This window comes from Typopeltis vanoorti, chromosome 17 (assembly GCF_054136105.1).
Source record: "Typopeltis vanoorti isolate ZY-2024b chromosome 17, IOZ_Tvanoo_1.0, whole genome shotgun sequence".
NCBI classification, from domain to species: domain Eukaryota; kingdom Metazoa; phylum Arthropoda; class Arachnida; order Uropygi; family Thelyphonidae; genus Typopeltis; species Typopeltis vanoorti.
In genome coordinates, this window is record NC_143565.1 from 80,705,892 (window position 1) to 80,727,546 (window position 21,655).

At 35.2% G+C, this 21,655-nt stretch overlaps 1 protein-coding gene across 2 annotated transcripts in view; it reads left to right on the plus strand.

Moving 5' to 3' along the window:
- Nucleotides 1-21,655, plus strand: part of LOC150097552 (uncharacterized) — a 468,344-nt gene that overhangs the window by 133,382 nt on the left and 313,307 nt on the right. For both annotated transcript variants that reach the window (XM_090407136.1, XM_090407137.1), the window contains exon 8: nucleotides 2,985-3,071. In XM_090407136.1, coding sequence (XP_090263262.1) covers nucleotides 2,985-3,071 — 87 coding nt within the window. The remainder of the gene's footprint in view (nucleotides 1-2,984; nucleotides 3,072-21,655) is intronic.

The following is a 21,655-nucleotide window of genomic DNA, read 5'->3' on the forward strand; positions in this document are numbered from 1 at the left end:
CCTGTTCTGGAGGATGAAAAACCCTAGTTTCGGGTGACCCTCCCCCACCTCTATGAGACTGGCTAACTCACCTTTCATTGAAAGAGACCAGATAAAGGTTCCTCATGTCACTGACGGGAACCCAGGTCTTTCCAACCAAAGGGCTTCTTCTTTGCCGACTGAACTCCGGAGGCTCAGAAATAATAATTAAAAAAAAAATAAATTATTCAGTACCAAAATGAGGAATATTGCAAAGACCTCTCAAAATTGGGAAAAACCTCATACACTCATTTTTTAATAATGTTCAGATGATGGATATGGACTTCACATCTGGCTTTATAGTCTTTCTAATAAGAAAACTTTTGCACAAAATTTTTAGTTTCAATTTTCAAAAATTCAGTTTTATTCCAGTGAATCTTATGCCTAGAGGTATAATGTGACTTTCCAGACCTGACCTGTTGGACTCATATAGCAAGATATAATCGTGATGTTGTTCTAAACGAATATGAGCAGTCTGCCCCTAATAAGAAAGCCCACATGAGCACAGAATGCTGTAACTCCCAGGATAGGAAAATGGAGGATGTTTGTCTTTCAGAGAGCCTAGAAACAAATTTAATTTCCAAACTGGTCAGAAAAAAAAACTTGAGGATTAATCTGGCAAAGTAATCTTGCTAATCTTTCTGACACACCCTTGATACAAAATGGAAATTTTAGAAGCATCTTCTAGAGGAGGATTTCTATGGCAGCCATAATTATTGATTATTTTATTGATTAGTTTGGTGGTGGTGTAGCCATTGAAGATGAAGGTAGCTCTGATAAAGGATAGTTCATTATTCAAAAGAGAATCAGTTGAACATGAAATATGCACATCATACTAAGAATTTAATAATACCTAACTTCTAACAGTAGTTAGGTATTATTGTATAGGTATGATGATGAGACATAACATTGACATACTTTCCAGTCTTTGTTACTTTTCTATATATAAAAAATAGACTACCATTAGGTTGTCACAAGATAAGAACATCTGGGTGGCAATTTGGTCTTCTGTATACATGGTAAACTTATTATACAATGGACTAATTAATTTTCTCCAAAAAATTCATGAAGCTGAGACAATGAAGTGTTCCAGACAGTAAATGCGTTGTCATATTGAAGCCAAAAAGAAGACTTAAGAGAAAAGATGTTAAAATTATATTGTTCGAAATGTTCCATGTAATAGTTGGCCAAGGTCAGAAAAATAGGAGATCGATTGTAGTTCCTTCAGTCTGTTTGTAAAGTTTATTTTGGCAAGAAAAATAACCTCCATTTTTAGCAAAGTTGGATAATTTTACAATGTCAGGAGGATAATCCTTACATGATAAATCTAAAGTATCAGCTAGGGAGAGGGGATATTTGTGAAGAGTGAAACAATATCAAAATTAACTAGAATGTCTATAGGCAAAAGGATATTCCTGAAACTTTGTTCTTGAAATCTTCTGAATTTTTAACAAAAGACAAAGAACTTCCAGTAAACGAGAACTTTTGATTGATGCTTTGGAAGTTTATAACTGGGAGTTTGTATTATAATATAAACTTTGGAAGTTTATATTATAGCTAGCACAATTTACAATAGGTCTCAACAGAACATTCTCTTATGTATCTTAGGAAGACCACAAATTAGAGAGGTATAGTGATGACCTCACTTCTTTTTTGATCATGTCTTGATCAAAATGATGATCCACTTGAGTTTATTCATTTGTGACTGAGCAGGATCTCTGGAGACGCTTCATGATCATATGTGGAATGAGCATGAAGTAAAAGATTGTTTCCTGAAATAGTTGTTTTTATCATGAATGATAAAGAGATAACTGGGCAGACTGGTTGGTCTGCTTAGATTCTTTATAAGATTATATCTTGCTACGTGTCAGAGCTGAGCAGCCATGCTATATCTACAAGACACGGAAGTCATTGGAATAAAACCAAAGCTTTACACAAAAGTTATTTCTTATTAGAAAGACTATAAAGTAAGCTGTGAAGCCCATATATATCCATTGGCTGAATCTTAACAAAAACAAAACTGATACTTTCCCAATTTTGGAAGGTTATTCTTAGCAATACTCTTATTTATGTGCAAGTGATTTATTTATTTTTTAATTATTATTTTTTTGTTTACATTAATTCTAATAGTTTATAAAGATGGAGCTCTCCTCCTGCAATTAGTATCATGCATTGTAACACACTTTGATTTCAATTATTTTTATTTTTTTATCCTTTTTTTTTTTTCAATGTGCATTGAGAATAATCATGCAGCAATGCAATAATCATGTTGGAAATTCTGCTTATATTAAATAATAATGTTTTCCAAGGAAAGTTGTTATTCTGTAATTTAATTTTTATCTTATGTGTCAATTTTTTGCAATATAAAAAAGACTAATTCTCTATTAGTAAGTAAATGGTAATATCCTCATTGCAATGCAAAAATAATCTTCTTGTCAATACCAGTACAGATAATCAGAAGTAAAAAAAGGTCCACTGAACCAATAAAAGAATTTTTACATTTCTGAATGTTTCAACAACATCCAGTTGTTGAAACAAGCTTAGTCTCTAACAGTAGAGACTTTTTTTTTAAGCCTGGATGTTGGAGACTAACTCTAACAGTTGCTATTTTATCTCTGTAGCAGAGCAAAAAATGGCTACCATTGGAGAGAATGAAAGAATAAATGATTTCTCTACAAGTGAAATTTGTATTACTTTTCTAGCTGGTCACATATAGCACACTAATTTCTGTACCATGTTTTGTTGTGTGTGTGTGTGTGAGAGAGAGAGGGATAAACTTAATCTTTTACTCAAATTTCATTTTATATCCCATAAAATAAATTTTGTTCTTATCTGTTTTACCTATTTACAGTTTGATATGCAGCTGTTGTAATTCCACTTTATTCAAGGTAAAATTGTGGCATGCATAGTTATAATTTCCCATCTTTAAATTTTAGTAAAATACTTATTGATTGTCTGTATTTCAGAATTCTTTACAGTGTGGAGTTTGCAAAAACACCTTCACTAGCATGTCCAAAATATGTTATCACATCATGTCAATTCATAATGGATTGGTAAGTAATTTGAAAGGTAGTGTAAAATATAGAGGGTTTATAGAATATAAGGGCAATATTATAAATATATATACAGAGAGCTTGACAAATTATGCGAAACCTTATTTCACTATACAGAAAATATACTCACCCAAGAATTCCCACTTTTATTTTATATTTTTTTATAATATGTCCAATTAACTCAATAGTTGTTCCACTTCAGGATGATTAGGGTTATACAGCATTTGGAGATGTTATTTAAAAAGATGTTAAATGAAAATATTTTTTTAAAGGATTTCCAGTCCAGATCCAGGCTGTAACTGCTTGACAGCTACAGTCTGGACAAATAATACTGGCTACAATTTTGATTATGTAGCCAGTATTAGAAGGAGAAAAATGCATCCAAGAGGTGGGAAAGGGGGGGGGGGTTAAAATTGTATTTGTTATGAATTTTATGTTACAAGGCAGTAAATAATAATTGTTTCGTACATATATTTCATTTGTAATTATTCAAAATGGCATAAGCAGCTATTATATTTGGGTTATTATGCATTGATACCTGCTATATATCTGTTAACAAGTATATGTCTTTATACTTGTATAAAGACATATACTTGTTAACAGTAATATGCACTGTATTTCAAATATCATAGTTTTCATATAAAAACTGTAGGCAAAAAAGTAATAGTAAGTAATTAGCCCCTTCTCTTGAATACTCTTGAGTAGTTTATAATTCAAAAAAGCAGTGAATTCCATTAACTACCTTGTTTCCTTCTACTTAGTATTTTCAGATTAACTATGGCTCTGCTCACCAATGTGCCTATGAAGGAATATAAGCTGCTTTTCTATGAACAGACAAAGAAACAAAACTGTGTGTGTGTTCATTCGTTTGTTCAGTCTCCCAAAATCATCCACCTGTGATAGGTTACATTTTTGCAACAAAATTTGTTCCAGAACTGCAAAATTATCTGATTGTGTTTTATGAACTCTTAGTTTATTTAGAAATTATTTGCATTCAAATACAGGTAAATTAATGAAGAATTGCATTAAAAAAAATACAGAACAGTCGTTGTATTCAAATTTACTCACAGTAAAATTCATCCACTTAATTTTTTTTTTTTTTTTACAGTGAAATAAGCTAATAATTGCAATTAAACATAATGTTTAGTAGGGTTTCCTTTGCTACTCTCTACTGCTTTAATATGTTAGTCATTGATTGTACTAATTTTTCTGTGTATTCCAATGATATTTTTGCCTATTCTGTGATTAGCACTTTCTTTAAATCTTCCTTGTTTTAAGTGTAATGCTGTTGAATCGGACTTCCAATTCATACTACACATTTTTGATGACATAAATATCCGGCAACTGTGGGAATGTTTCTGTCCCTTTCAGTCAATTATACAGTAGCCATTCCTTCATAAGAAACAGCTTGTGCTTCAGATTGTTGTTTTGATAGAAATAGAATATATCGAGAATTCCCAAATGCTGTATAGTTTCTTTTAACATTTTTCTTAAGAATATCTAGACACATCCATTTTGTCCTTATTTCCATCAATGAAATGTAAATTTCTGAGCCTTAATGCCACCATGCAACCCAAATATCACACTACCGCCACCATGCTTTATTGGCTTTCAGATTTTTACATTTCAACTTCTCATTTAGTTTGCTCCATAACCATTATTTTCCCATCTTATCCTTGTATATTAAATTTACTTTTGTTGTAGATAATTCATTTTTCCAAAATGAAAAATCCTTGCACATGTATTTCTGTGCCAGCTGCAGTCTTTTTCTTTTCTTCTTGTTTACTGAACTGATGTAAGCTTTTTCCTTGAAACGTGACCATGTTTTTTCTCAGTACTCTTCAAATATTTTCCAGCAGAACTTTTTTATGTAGATATTGTTCCACATCGCTGCAAGAGCTGGGCACTTTTCTTTACCTTTTTTTTTTGTTGTTGTTGCAGATTTAAGTTTCATTTTTGTACTATTTTATTATATATTCTACCATGCTTTGACTTTTATTTGCAATTTCATGTTTAGACTTTCCTTCTTCATAATGGAAAATCACCTGCCATCATTCCTTGAATGTAGCCTTTTTTTTTTTTTTTTTTTTTTCCATGTTATCAAAATGGCTAATGTTCTGTTAATGCTCAGTGTGGACTAACAGATTCTCATTAGCTTAATAATGTCAGAAAGCAATTGACTACAGATTTTATACTTTAAGAAATTCCTGCAGTCTACAGGTGGATGACTTTTAATGTGTGGTCTCATCCTGAGATGTCACTACTATTAACAATTTTTTATGATTGTCTTACAATATTCCACATTATTTCTTGTAAGAGCCTATGTTTGATGTTTTATAGCAGTGATGAAAATACGTAATAATAGAACACATAATCTGAAGAAAAACAAGACAGTTGAGCAATGTGAATGATTTTTAGTTTGAGTTGACTTGGTATATTTTGTACACGGTTAGCAGGCTTTCTTGTTTCTTAATATCCAGTGGAAAATCTTTTCAAGCAATAGTGTTTCCTTATGATTCTGTGTGTGTGTATATATATATATTTTATGAAAAAAATTGAATGACTAGAACCGAGATTTAATTAAAAAGGTTTTAATATAAACACACTACTAGTTTCGGCCTGTAACAGCCTTCTTCAGGTGACATTATAAAAGAAAAAACACTAAACATTGAGGGTTAAAAGACTATGAACAACATAGACAGTCTTTATACATAATTAGCATTAAAACGTTGTAGTTGTATTTGAAGCTGTTCTTTCATTTGTTGCATTGTTGGGAGAGTGGCGTGCTTGCTGCATCACGTGAACGCCAGTACATGATTACAGCTGAATGACTATCCGGGAGGTTGTAGCTTAAGTTGTTATTTAGATGAACAGGATTGAAGATGATTTCTCTCGATTCCACAATTTTTCTCTCTATTTCGTCACTGCAACGGAAGATGTTTGTAGATTTTTCCCAGCAGACTTTGTGACTTTGGTTATCATCATCAGGATTAGCCGAGAAGAGGATATGACTTGATAATGCACTTGCTCGCTGTCTCTTGTAAGTAATGTCTCTCATGTGTTCTTCCATACGCATTTCGACAGATTTGTCTGTCTGCCCGAAATAAGGAATATCGCAGTCACATAATATTTTATATACGCCAGGGTATTTGAGTTGATGATGACAAGGTTTTGGGTGGCTAATTAAGGAACGGATCTTTGGAAGCGGAGTGAACAAGGTTCTGATATTGTATTTTTTTAGAACTTTTGCTAATTTATGTGAAACAGTACTTATGTAAGGAATAGATATATTGCTTTTGAATCTATTTGTTTCTTCTGAGTGATGTCTGGGAGGATTAAGAAGGAATTTGTTAATGATTTTCTTGGAATATCCATTAACTTTGAAAGAAGTTTTCAGATGGTTTATTTCTGTAAGCAGCTCATTTGGATCATCAAGAAGAGAACGGGCTCTATGTCCCAAGGTGGAAATTATTCCAAGCTTACGAGGAGGGAAATGATGGGATTGACTGTGCAGATATCTGTTGGTATGTGTGGGTTTTCTATATATCGATATTTTTAGTTTACCAGCAGAAGAGCGAGTCAGTTTGACATCAAGAAAAGGCAAGGAATTATCCGTTTCAAGCTCAGCAGTAAACTTAATACTTTGATGTCGGCTATTGAGATGTTCGAGGAAAACCATAAGGGATTCATGTCCATGGCTCCAAACAATGAAGACATCATCCACATAACGTTTCCAAACTTTAGGTGTTAAAATAAAGGAAGAGATAGCCTTGGTTTCAAAATCTTCTAAGTAAATATTTGCAAGAACAGGAGATAAAGGATTACCCATAGCCAGTCCATGATTTTGTTTGTATATATTATCTTGAAATTTGAAGTAACCGGAGCTGATGCAATGTGTAAGCAAGGCTAACATTTTTTGGATAACTTGTCCTTGAGTAATGTTAGGACTTCATCTGTTGGGACATTAGTGAACAAAGAAGTTATGTCCAAGCTAGCCATGATGTCATTTTCATCAACTGTAATATCCTTGATGTATGTAACAAATTCTGTAGTGTTCTCGATAAAGGAAGGTGATTTCCCTGAAAAACTTTTGAGGTATTTGGCAAGGTATTTTGAAAGATTGTATGTAGGAGAATTGATACCTTCTACAATTAGACCTACTGTCTGATATTCTTTCAGACAGTAGGTCTAATTTAGCTTTATGATAGATTCTCTTCGCACGTTCAGTTGTTATGTTTCGGATAGAATATCGGATACTAAACGCACTCTCGCTTTTCTTTTCAATAAAAAAAGAACCATAGCTGAAATACTGGAAGAATCTCTAGATAATGAAAGTTGGCATACCTTTAATACATACTGTGAATCTCAAGCAGCCAGAATACAATATAATAACAAAGTAAATCTTATAAGAAAATTTGAAACGTTAAAGAGATTACAAAATAATAGGAACTCAAAACCACACATCAATATTGACAAAGTCGTTATCAACAAATCCTCCTATATACTTTCAGATGTAGAACAAAGCATCCTTAGTAAAGGTCTAAACTTCATTCCTTCCCCAAAATTAATACCAAAGGAAACACTACTTACAAAAATAGAAAGAGCTGCTTCTTTTCTCCCTCCACAAGATGCAAACCTTCTACGTATTCAATCAATCTTTATTATCAATAACGCAAAGCTATTAAAAGTTTAAAAAACAACAGAGATATAATCATCCTCCCTGCAGATAAAGGAAATGCAACAGTCATCATGAACTCCGAAGATTACAAGAATAAAATGATTGAATTACTACATAATGATACCTACTCAATACTTGAGAGAGATCCAACTCGTGAACTTCAAAATCGTACAAACAACTTATTAAAAACAACAACTGAATTATCCCGAAACGTCCGTTTATCTCTACGCTCTCTCCATCCGTTAATTCCTCGCATATATGGTGTTCCTAAAATCCATAAAGAGAACGCCCCATTACGCCCAATTGTAGAAGGTATCGATTCTCCTACATACAATCTTTCAAAATACCTTGCCAAATACCTCAAAAGTTTTTCAGGGAAATCACCTTCCTTTATCGAGAACACTACAGAATTTGTTACATACATCAAGGATATTACAGTTGATGAAAATGACATCATGGCTAGCTTGGACATAACTTCTTTGTTCACTAATGTCCCAACAGATGAAGTCCTAACATTACTCAAGGACAAGTTATCCAAAAAAATGTTAGCCTTGCTTACACATTGCATCAGCTCCGGTTACTTCAAATTTCAAGATAATATATACAAACAAAATCATGGACTGGCTATGGGTAATCCTTTATCTCCTGTTCTTGCAAATATTTACTTAGAAGATTTTGAAACCAAGGCTATCTCTTCCTTTATTTTAACACCTAAAGTTTGGAAACGTTATGTGGATGATGTCTTCATTGTTTGGAGCCATGGACATGAATCCCTTATGGTTTTCCTCGAACATCTCAATAGCCGACATCAAAGTATTAAGTTTACTGCTGAGCTTGAAACGGATAATTCCTTGCCTTTTCTTGATGTCAAACTGACTCGCTCTTCTGCTGGTAAACTAAAAATATCGATATATAGAAAACCCACACATACCAACAGATATCTGCACAGTCAATCCCATCATTTCCCTCCTCGTAAGCTTGGAATAATTTCCACCTTGGGACATAGAGCCCGTTCTCTTCTTGATGATCCAAATGAGCTGCTTACAGAAATAAACCATCTGAAAACTTCTTTCAAAGTTAATGGATATTCCAAGAAAATCATTAACAAATTCCTTCTTAATCCTCCCAGACATCACTCAGAAGAAACAAATAGATTCAAAAGCAATATATCTATTCCTTACATAAGTACTGTTTCACATAAATTAGCAAAAGTTCTAAAAAAATACAATATCAGAACCTTGTTCACTCCGCTTCCAAAGATCCGTTCCTTAATTAGCCACCCAAAACCTTGTCATCATCAACTCAAATACCCTGGCGTATATAAAATATTATGTGACTGCGATATTCCTTATTTCGGGCAGACAGACAAATCTGTCGAAATGCGTATGGAAGAACACATGAGAGACATTACTTACAAGAGACAGCGAGCAAGTGCATTATCAAGTCATATCCTCTTCTCGGCTAATCCTGATGATGATAACCAAAGTCACAAAGTCTGCTGGGAAAAATCTACAAACATCTTCCGTTGCAGTGATGAAATAGAGAGAAAAATTGTGGAATCGAGAGAAATCATCTTCAATCCTGTTCATCTAAATAACAACTTAAGCTACAACCTCCCGGATAGTCATTCAGCTGTAATCATGTACTGGCGTTCACGTGATGCAGCAAGCACGCACTCTCCCAACAATGCAACAAATGAAAGAACAGCTTCAAATACAACTACAACGTTTTAATGCTAATTATGTATAAAGACTGTCTATGTTGTTCATAGTCTTTTAACCCTCAATGTTTAGTGTTTTTTCTTTTATAATGTCACCTGAAGAAGGCTGTTACAGGCCGAAACTAGTAGTGTGTTTATATTAAAACCTTTTTAATTAAATCTCGGTTCTAGTCATTCAATTTTTTTCATAAAACTATGTATGTTAACTGAGTCAATGATCATTCTGTCATATATATATATATATATATTTTTTTTTTTAATGGATCCCCCCCCCCCCCCTACCACCACCACGCGCTCTCTCTCTCTCTCACACACACACACACACACTCAAAAATGCATTGATGTTACTGCTCTCTGAGGTTATGGTCATACATGACTCTGGTACATGCTGCCAGTAGAATGGCAGCATGTACCAGATTCTGTGGGATCTGAAATGCATATAAGCTAATTATTCATCATTAACATCAACATCAGGATCTACGATCTAAATAAACTTCATGCACAAGTCCTGACTAATCCTTATTCTTGATGTTGCTTTTATGATGGTAATTATGATGGCTAAGTGATGATTTATGAGGTAGGTTCCAAAAGTTTCCGGACTGACATACAAAATTCACACCAATTTTAAAACAGCATGCATGACAGATAGCACCATCTAGGGATTAGTGTACCAGTGTCATTCGTTTAAGGCACTCGTTTGACTAATACATGGCTAAGTGGCTTTAATATTAAAAATTGAGTACCATACTGTGATAAAGTTTTTCACCAAAGAAGGACTTTCTCCAAGTGCTATTAAACAGTGATTGGATGTTTATGGGGGAGCTTCTCCTTCATATTCTGCCACCATGAAGGAATGGGCTAAACAGTTGCCTAGGAAGAAAGAGAGCATCGAAGATGATCCTTGTGATGGTTGGCCTATGGAAGTGATGACTGAGAAAATGTCTCTTGTTGAGGAGGAACTGTTCAATGACAGACGGATGAAGCTCAAAGAAATTTCAGCAAGATTGGCACTTTCTATAACAAACGTCTTTCACATCATTCACAAGAAGCTTCACACGATGAAGGTCAGTGCAAAGTGGGTGGCCCAACTTCTCTCATTCAATTCAGAATGAGCATCATGTGACCTGTTTCCACAAGTTTTTAGAGCTTTGCCAAGAGACTAAGAGAGAGAAGTGCTGGAATCCATTAACATGGGGATGAAACCATGGTCCTTGATTATGATTCTCTTTTCAAAAGGGAATCTATGGAATGGTGCAAAGCACTGCCGAGACAAGCCATGGTCACTCAGTCCATCAAGAAGATCATGGCAACAATATTTTGGGATTGCCAAGGAATTCTGTTGATTGATTTCAAGGAAAGGAATACCACACGAATACAGAATATTACGAGGGTGGTCTGAAAAGTTCTCGACCATAGATGGCAACACTATCGGCACGATTTTTTTTTTTTTTTTTCTAAGTTGGTACTTCTGTCATAAGCATCCATGTCAAATTGTAAGTCATTCTATCAAGTACTTTGTTTTATACAGCTTCTGAAGCAAAAGTGTTGTCTGTATCCCTTGAAATGGATAAAATTGAGTATCATGCAGTTATAAATTCTTTGTAAAAGAAGGTTTTATGCCAAAAGAAATTCATTTGAAGTTCATAAAAGTTTATGGGCACTTTTCTCCTTCATTTTCAACAATTAAGAAATGGGCTGCTGAGTTTAAATGTGGCCGTACCAGCCTTGAAGGTGATCCATGTGAAGGACATCCAAAAAGTGTAACAACACCAGAAATTATTGATCAAGTGTACAATATGGTATTGGATGACTGGCGAGTCAAAGTGCATGAAATTTCTGAGAATATAGGCATTTCAAAAGAATGTGTATGATATATTTTGCATGAAGAATTGCATATGAAAAAGCTTTGCGCAAGATGGGAGCCGCCTTTGCTCTCAGCAGATCAAAAATGCACTCGCATGAAAATCTCTGAACAGTGCTTGAAGCATTTTAACAAGAATAAAACTGATTTTGTGCATCGGTTTATTACTATGGATGAGACTTGGATTAACGTTAAACACCAGAATCCAAACAGCAGTCAAAACAGTGGACAGAAGCCAGTTTTTCAGTGCCAAAGAAGACAAAGTCGGTTCCATCAGCAGGAAAGGTCATGGCATTGGTGTTTTGGGATGTTAAAGGCATTTTGTTTATTATCTTGAAAAGAGTAAAATAATAACTGGGGAATATTATTCCGCTCTTTTAACTTGACTAGACGAAAATTCGTGAGAAAAGACCTGTTTGCAGATGAAAAAAAAAAAATCATCTTTCATCTGGACAATGCACCTGCCCACAAAGGTGTTCTGGCAATGGAAAAATTAAGGGATCTGCACTATGAATTGTTGGAACATCCACCCTATTCCCCAGATTTGGTTCCCTCTGACTTCTATCTCTTCCCAAAACTAAAACTCTTTCTCGCTGGTTAGCATTTTTTTCTTCGAATCAAGAGGTGATTGAAGCTGTAGAGGAGTATTTTGTAGATCTTACTGAGTACCACCACAGGAACGGGATAATGGTGCCAGAGCATCCCTGGAATAAATGTATTAGTCTTAAGGGAGATTATGTTGAAAAATAAAAATAATTTTGAAATTATAAATTTGTTTTTTAATTGTTAGGCCAAGAACTTTTTCAGCCCATCCTCGTATGCTTCACTCCTGCACAAACTGCATGATGTCGTAAAGGAGAAGAGACAAGAAATGCTGAGTCGTGGTGTTCTCCTGCTTCACAACAATGCTCCAGTCTATATGGCTATTATTGCAAAGGCTGCAGTGAAGAGCTTGGCTTCCAGGAGATTGAATATGCACCCCTACAGCCCAGATCTAGCACCTAGTGACTACTACTACCTCTTCTTGAAATTGAAGAAAGACCTTCAAGGAAGAAAGTTTGCAGATGACAAGGTGAAGGATGTAGTTTTAACCCATTTTGCAGATAAAAGTTCAGACTGTGTTTTCATGGGCATAGAAATGTTAATTCAAAGATGTGAAAAGTGTGTTGAAGTAAAGGGAGATTATGTTGAAAAGTGACAGTTGTTTGCTTTCTATCACCTCTAAAAGTTAGTCAGGCCAGAAACTTATGGAGCCACCCTCATACATCATGTACAAATTTACATTATTTGAAGGATTCGTAAAAATGGTGGGCAGACCAAACATGTTGCTATAATCTTTAGTCTAGTATAATCATTTTGAAAATGTCTTGAAACACTAAATATTCAGTTTTGAGATTATGGCTAAGAAATAGTACATGAAACTACATTTAGACTTCAGTCAAATGGGTAGAAATGTAAGTTAGCCAGCCATTCTTCACAGATGTCTGAATATGATGTTTCAAGATTTTTTCACTTGGTTAAACTATAAATTAAAGATGCCACGAAATTATATTGTTGGTTTAATCATTTATCCCGTAGGTGGTCAACAGCAGGCCTACGGCAGGATAAAAACTATATTAAATTATATGTATTATCAATTTAGTTATTAGTTTCGACCGCAGATTTTCTGATTAATATACTAGTTATATTCATTATTTATGATGACGGAAACAATTTATATTCTCAACAAGGAATCAAAATTGCTTTAAAAAGATTACTCAATTTATAAAATCTACTGCTTCTCTGTGCAAGTTTTAGTAGTGGGAGTGGTAGATTTCTATGCTCCAGAGTAAAGCATCATTGAAAGTCACTTGCTCTGCTCTGGTTATAATGATCAGTTTCAGAGACTCAGTTTCACAGTTAACAGTGTTATTGTTTGCAGTTGGTGTCCCTCTGGTCAGTTACTTCAGCCTTTATGTACTATGAGTAAGAAACGTAAGATCTGTGAAGAAAACAGGTCATTTCAGGAGAAATGGGAAAATGAATTTCTGTTTATAAACAATAATGACAACAAACCACAGTGCCTTGTGTGTTTACAAGTATTGTCTGTGCACAAGGAATATAACCTCAAATGCTGCTAAATACCAAGAATACATTGGACAAGTATACTAAAATTGTACGTAATTTGAAGAGAAAGGTTAGGGCTCAGAAATCTATTTTTACTATACCAATATCAATACAAAAAAGCTCACTCTTGGCATCATTTGTTGTAAGTGCAGAGATAGCAAAAGCAAAAAAATCATTATCTGATGATGAATTTGTAAAACACTGTTCTGTGAAAATGGCACGTGCATTTGGGGAAGATAAAATTGCCAGTGAGTTTGAAAGCGTCCCACTATCAAAACAAACTGTAACAAAATGAGTTAAGGAAATATGTTCTCACATATTAAATAAACTAAAAAGTGTTATTACAGATTCAGCTTACTTCTCATTGGCTCTGAATGAATCAACTGACATAACAGATACAACTCAACTTCTAATTTTCATTTGAACTGTTTCCAAAGGCTTTGTTATTAATGAAGAGCTACTAGCATTAGAGTCATTGCATAACACAGCCAAAGATCAAGACATTTATGATGCAGTTATGAAGGTTGTAAATGGTACTGGTGACATCAACAATCTCACAACTATTGTGATAGATGGCGCCAAATCGATGCGTGGTACTCAAACAGGCTTACTAAGGAAGGCTATAATCAGTTGCCCTGTATTGCACTGCATTATACATCAGGAGGCTCTGTGTGGCAAAATTCTGGAGATAGAGGATGTTATGAAAACTGTAATGAAGTGTGTGAATCTAATTAAGGATGAAATCGGGCCTTGACACACCCCAAGTTTCTTTCTTTTCTAACAGAAATGGAGGCAGAATATGACGATTTAGTGTTGTACACAGAAGTATGTTAGCTAAGCAGAGGGAACTGTTTGAAACGTTTTTTGCTTTGAGAAAGGAATTAAAACATTTTTTAGAGGAATGTGAGAAGACAAACAAAGAACTATGTGATCCTCATATTAACAGCTTATTCACCTTTCTAAGAGACATCACACACCATATGAATGAACTCAACGTTAAATTACAGGGACATAACCAAGCAATCTCAGATTTAGTTGGACACCTAGATGGGTTCATAAAACGACTGAAGGTTTTTAAATTCACCATAGTCAGAGGAAACTTGGTACATTTCTCTTCCTGCAGGGCAACAGTTAGATGGAAGAGAGCCATGACATTGACTTCAAGTTTTCTGTGCCAGTGTTAGACCAACTTTTGGAGCAATTCAGTAAGCGATTTTCTGACTTCAGTGACATGCAGCCACCAGAGCTGACATTATTTAACAACCCAATGAAATGCGACATTTCAGAGCTGCATGACACTATTCAATTGGTGTTGTGTGACCCCTTTTTCTAGTCAAGGGTGGAGATAGGCATTGACTTTTGGAAACTGGTACCAAGGGAAAAATATCCTGCATTGAGTGATTTCAGCTTGAGAATTGCATCTATGTTTGGAAGCACATACATATGTGAATGCACTTTCTCAACTATGAGGGCAGTTAAATCATCACAAAGAAGCTGACTGACTGATGACCACCTTCAGGATTTGTTACGAATATTGTCGTCGTCATCGTTGAAAATCGACTTTGATGAACTTGTTGCTGCATATGAACTCTCACGGTGTTCTCATTAAGTTGTGTTACATGTAAAAAAAACCCAGAAATATGCAATTAAATTTAATTTAACAACTAATATTTAAATCAATCAAGTATTTTATATTGTTCTCCCAGTAGTAAAATGATTTAACAAATATGGTAATTCAATGCATATAACTGTTGCCTTGAAAAAATGCAAGTTTATTTTTATTTAAGTTCTGTCTAAAAGCGTGTGGCCTGTGATGCTACCACTCATCATATATTGGCCCTCATATATGATGAATGAAGTTGGCCACGCCTGCTTTATCTTGGTGTAAGCAAACAATGTTTGCACATGAAGTATCTTCACGGCTGGACCACTTGTATATGGAGGCTAATGATTTAACATCAATTGCCTTAGTATCCCATAATGCAAAGCACACACACACCCTTTCTGATATGTATAATGCAGTGCATTATGGGAAGGGCCACTACCCAGACTGATTTCAGTCTTTATTGAGGTATGTTTAAGTGTGGGGATACCTCTCCAAAAACATTGAGTCATCTGCAAAATCACTTTAAACCTAGAGTTTAGTAGTAATCCCTAAAGTATCACCTACTAAACTCAAGTAGTCAAAAAGGTGTCACACCTTATTATTAACATACTGTGGATTAGAGATAGATGTTGAAAGTTTTTTCCCTTGGTTATACTATAAATTAACGATGCCAAGAAATTATATTCTTGGTTTCATCCTTTATCCAAGTGTAAGCTAACAACATTTGCACGTGAAGTTTCTTAATGTCTGGGCTACTTGTATATGGAGGCTAATAATTTCACATCAGTAGCTTTCCAGTCCAATCTATCAGCAGCCAAATTATTTAAATTTCTATAAGAGTTCTGACTACTTACACTCTCAATGTTTTCTTCCATTTCCTTATAGGTCTTCCTGACAGTATCTTTCCTTCTACTCTTCTGTTTTGGACAATTCGAGAAAACCTTTTAGTAGTCATTCTGTAACACATGTCCATACCACTGTAACTGTTTCTCTCTGATTCTTGTTGTCATTGAAATATTGTAGTGTTATTTTTCCGTGATATCCTGATTGGTCTTCATTTCATTCCATGATGTTTTATATATTTTTCTCACATGCATGTTTTCAAAACTTGTCAATCTTTGTTCTTCCTTCTGTTTGACCCAAATTTGCACTCTAAGAACTGTGGGGAGTAATCGAACTGTATATGTATTTTTGTGTATTTTTCCATGTATTTGTAAGTTTGGTCATAGCAGACACCCTAGATTTATTCTGTGTTTAATTGTTTCTTCATAATTTAGCCTGTCTGCAATTAATGTGCCTAAGTAATTGAATTTTTTAACCTGTTCCAGTTTATTTCATTCAATTTCTGAGTTTTTTTTTTTTTCTTTCCCATTCTGCCTATTGCCATTGTTATGGTTTTTCTAAACGTTATCTGTATTCTTTACTATTTTTATGTAAGTTTTCAATAATGTATTTTAAGTTTATTATCTGTAAATAATGCTATATCATCTGCATATTTTATATGTAAATTTTGTCCATTCACAGTTATTATCATGTTTTCTGGAATAGACCTTTACTACTACTTCCAGGCACAGGTTAAACAAATGTGGTGAAAGCAGACATTCCTGCATGACACCTCCTTCAACTGGTTTTTCAGAAGTTTGAACCACTCCAAATTTTATTGTTGCCATAGTTACTGAATTAGCCTTGTGTTAGGAACACCCATCTAATAACGCATTGGTCCACCTCTCTGTGCAATCACAGATTGCAGATGACTAGGAACAGATTCCACAAGTTGTCGAACATCCTCCTAACTCGACCCATGTCCGCTGCAGCAACTCTTAGAGGAGGATCAACAGTTCTCACACTGTTCTGGCATATCCCACACATGTTCAATTGAGTTACAGTCAATGGAGTTTGGGAATGAAGGCAGTGTGACGAATTTATTGTTATTTTCCTCCAATTACTTAGTAGTTGTATAAGCCTAATGACAATGTCTTGTCCTGTTGAAACATGGCAGTGTGGGTGGAGTAGACCTCCTACAGATATGGATGGAAATTGTAGGCTAACAGGCTCCTCTAGACTTCACCATTCAGTGTTTGTGGAATGATAACCAATGGACCTCCACTGGCCCGTTTAACTTCAGCTGTGCAACCAGGGGATAGGGCTTCATCCTGTTTTTTATGCTAAATGCAAACCCAGCCATCAGCATGGTGCAGCAGGAAACAGAACTCAACACTCCAGCTGACCTGCTTCCATCTGTTGAGGTTCATTGCTGATGTTCCTTGGCACGTGCAAGGCATTTGCGATGCCTGGCCATCATCAAGGGTGCCCTTGGCTGTGGAACCCCCAGGCGAAGCAAGGTGTAGTGCATGGGTGAGCTGTGTGACTGTTGCACATCATTGTTGAGATGCCAGTCATGGCACCCAATACTCACCTCATTGGTCAACCACTCAGCCTTGAGTGGTTGATCAATGTGAGCCCTGCTGCTGGATGTCTGTTCATGGTTAATTCAGTCCTGGTATACCCTTGATACCAACAAGTATGTTTCCAAAATACTGGCATCTTCCCTTTGAGCCTGAACTATCTGCCTGCAATCAGAGTAGTTTACATCGCCACATTTCCCCGTTGCTGGCAAACTTTTACTGATTACATGCAGAGGATAGGTGTGCTCATTTGCAGTAGCTGCAAATGATGTTGATATCACATGGTACTTAGTTATTGCATTGGATATGTGAATCAGTAGGGGATGTTCCTAATGCAGTGCTAACTCGGTGTATTTTTATAGTTCTGGAGGAGGATATTGCTTTTTTTTTTTTTTTTTTTTTTTTTTGTTCTAAAATTTAAAACAATTTCTTTTTGTTTATTGAGTCAAATACTTACTGAAAGTCTATAGAATAGCAATAAAGATTTCTGCTTTTTTCCCACATTAATTCAGCTAATTGTAAAAGAGTATAGATTGTATCAGTTATAGATTGCCCTCTCCTAAATCCCATTTGCCCTTCTCCTGTATGTTGCTCATAAGTTGCTTTAATTCTGTTTTGTATAATTCTGATAAATAATTTATATGTGAGACTTAATAAGGTTATTGGTCTATAACAGGGGTGTTCAACCCGTCGATCGCAGAGCGATTTTTGGTCGATCTTTTGTGTATTTCTCCTTACAAATTTAATTAAAACTGAAAACATAATATTTTATTTATTATTATTTTGTATTATTTTTAATTTACTTTAAGTGTATTGCTATTGTTTATTTATTTTTCGTTAAAATTGTCAAATCAGTAATTTTCTTATAAGTTCGGGTAAATGAATTAATTTGGATCAGTGGAAGTCAAACAGCGAGCCGAGTGAATACGATTATAAGCAAAGTGTAGAAACTTGATTGTAGCTTAAATATTAAATATTCCAAAGCACATTACATCAAATTTTTACTTAGGTTAAGTCCCATGTGAATATTGTAAAAAAATAAACTTTGTTTGTCTTGGTATAGTTTGTATTAGATGTTTTTGTAAATAACTCTTTTGAAGCTAAGTGTATATACTACTTTAATAAGAATATGTTAGAGTGTTAAAAACAAAGGCAATGTTTTTGTCGCCGAAGCTATACATGGTGGCATTAGAAAGATTGTTATCGAAACTTGTATGTATGAGAAAGGCTTGCAGGCTCTAAGTTTAAATATCTCCGAAGTCAATCAGAAAGAGTTCAAACAACTTTCCATTGGCCGGCAACTTACAATCAAAAGAAAGCAGAGGAGAACAAAAGGCATGCTGAACTTGAAACTTATGATGAAAGACTCATACCGATTCTTTGGGAGTTGCCAAACTTCATGCGATGTCTCAGAGGAGGCCTAATAAAAAGGGAGTGAAGCAAACAGAAGGGGTCCTGGTTCCAGAGTCGCCATCAGAGAGAATGCCCAGATCCACGTTGCTTGAGAGAGCAGTTTTCCGCTTCCAGAAAGCAGCTTCTCGGTTCAAGACGTCACTAGAGAGAGACTACTTCTAGGCCACAGACAAGGTTTCAAATTGCCAAATGGAAGAGATCCAACTGCCGGAGAAAGTTTCCAGGCCAGGTTAATGTCAGACATTCACCAGTGTGTTGCATTTTCATTACAATTTGATGAATCATATGACTTCACTGATATTGCTCAGTTAATGGTATTTCAAGATTATTCAAGTAAAGAAAATTATACCATTATTGGGAAGGACTAGGGGAGAAGACATTTTTTTGACATTTGATGAATTTGTGAAACACCACAAATTTCTGCTTTGTAAACTTCTGTCTATTACTACTGATGGTGCTCCTGCAATGATGGGTAATAAATAATCTTCATTTCATTATGTAAAAACGATGACAAATATCCAGACTGTTTAACGTACCGCTGTATTATTCACCGACAAGTACTGTGTAGTAAAAGATTAAACACAAAAGATGTTCTGGATATTACATTTAAAATTGTAAATTCTGTTCGAGGAAAAGCCCTGCAATGGCGATTATTTCAATTACAGGCAGATGATGATGATCGGGAACTTCAGTTGTACAATAATGTTCGCTGGCTCAGCAGAAGTCAATTTTTAGAAAGATTTCTTGTATTAATTAACGGTATAAAAATTTTTCTTGATGAAAAAGGAGATATTTATCCACAATTAAGTGATAAAAAATGGTTGTTACACTTAACATTTTTAGTAGATTTATGTACAAAATTAAGCAATTTAAATTTAGAGTTGGGATGCTTAAAGGTCAAAGCTGTATAACTGAGAGGAGACCTCCACATAGCCTTTAAAGGAATGCGGAGAACCGACCAGGGCTTCTGACCTAATGTCCAATCCTCACCTTTTCGTGGTGCACCCCGTTGGTTATCTACTTGGATACTGAACGAACGAGGATGGGCTGGCAATTTGGGATTTAGCCGACCAAATTGTATTCTTGTTGGTACAACATGACAAAATTTCATGCCGGCTGGGGTGTTGCCCAGTTAAACAAGGCCCCCGTTGTTTTCGCCAGGGAACCAGGGCGAATAGCGAAAAGTCAGCTACTGGAACAAATCTGAAAACACACTCCAGCTCAACATCACCAGAGTTAAAGATCGGTACTATCAGCATAAGAAGCCTGAATGGCAAAGAAATGGAGCTAGCTGAGGAATTGGATAAGTACCAGATTGACATAATATGGGTGACTGAAACAAAAAAGACAAAAACTGTTGAGCTCTTTCTGAGCAATAAATACGAAATGTTATATTCAGGCAAGGACAATCAAGAAAAAGAAGGAGTAGCCATAGTATTCAACACAAAATATGAGGCTAATCTTCTTGAATGGCAGTCAGTCTCAAGTAGAGTGATTGGGACAAATATGAGAATGGGGAACTGGACAATGAGACTTATTTGTGCCTATGGTCCCACAGAAGGTTCTACTAAGGTAGAAGTGGAGGAATTTTTTGAGGCTTTAGAAAAAGCAACTGACACAATGAAAAATGAAAAGTTGGTCCTTGTTGGGGATTTAAATAGCAGAGCAAGAAATGATTGTGAGACATACAAAAATATTTTGGGAAAATTTGGAGAAAAGAGAAAGCTAATAATAATGGCAAATACCTGTTTGATTTCTGCTCAGGACATGGACTGGTTATTACTAACACCATGTTCCAATATAAAAATGTGCACAAATTCGCATGGAGAGAAGAGGCAAGGAATTAGAAAAGTCTCATTGACTATGTTATTGTCGATAGTGATGTTTTCTCCCTGGTGAAGGACACCAGAGTATACAGAGGATTTGAAATTGGACGTGATCACTATTTAGTCTTGAGCAGGATAAAATTAAATTTCATTTTCTAAAGAATAACATGTAAGAAAGTTTTAAAGTGAATAAAAGTTGAGCAGCTCTCAGATGTGAACTGTAGACTAAAATACACAAAGATTATTGAAGAAAAAATGAAAGAGTTTGAGAACAGGAATCAAACCTTGGAGATTCAGTGGCAAACCTTGAAGAAAGTCCTGATTGATTCATCTAGAGAGGCATGTGTTGAAGTTGTCTGCAAGGATGGAAAAATTTGAACTCCATGGTGGACACATGAAGTTAAAGAGGCAGTGAAGGAAAAGAGAAAAGAAGAAAGCATATCAAAAGTTCCTGGCAAATAAGTCAGCTTCTGCACTTAGAGAATACAGAGACAAATGCAAGAATGCTAAACACTGTGTAAAACTAGCTAAACAAAATTCATGGGAGGACTTTGTCAAGAATATAGAAAATAAATATCAAGAAGGTGGCAAAATATTCTGGAGGTTGTTGAAGAAGCTTAGGAGTGGAGGAAAGAGTGCTCTAAAAGGAGTTAGAGATGATAAAGGTGACATGAAAACGGAAGAAAAAGATATCCTTGAAGTATGGAGTAATTACTTTGAAAAACTGCTAAATGAAACAAGCAGTGATGACAGCGCAGTGGTAAAAAACACTGACCAGGCATGCAGTCAGGAATATGTATTCATATTTGAAGTAGAAAAAAAGCCATCAAAGGCTTGAAATGTGGAAAGGCAGCAAGAGTAGATGGTATTCGACCAGAAATGCTGAAGTATGGTGGTATAAGAATCTTACAGTGGCTGCACTGCATAGTTCAGAAAGCCTGGACAGAGGGACGAATTCCGATGATTGGA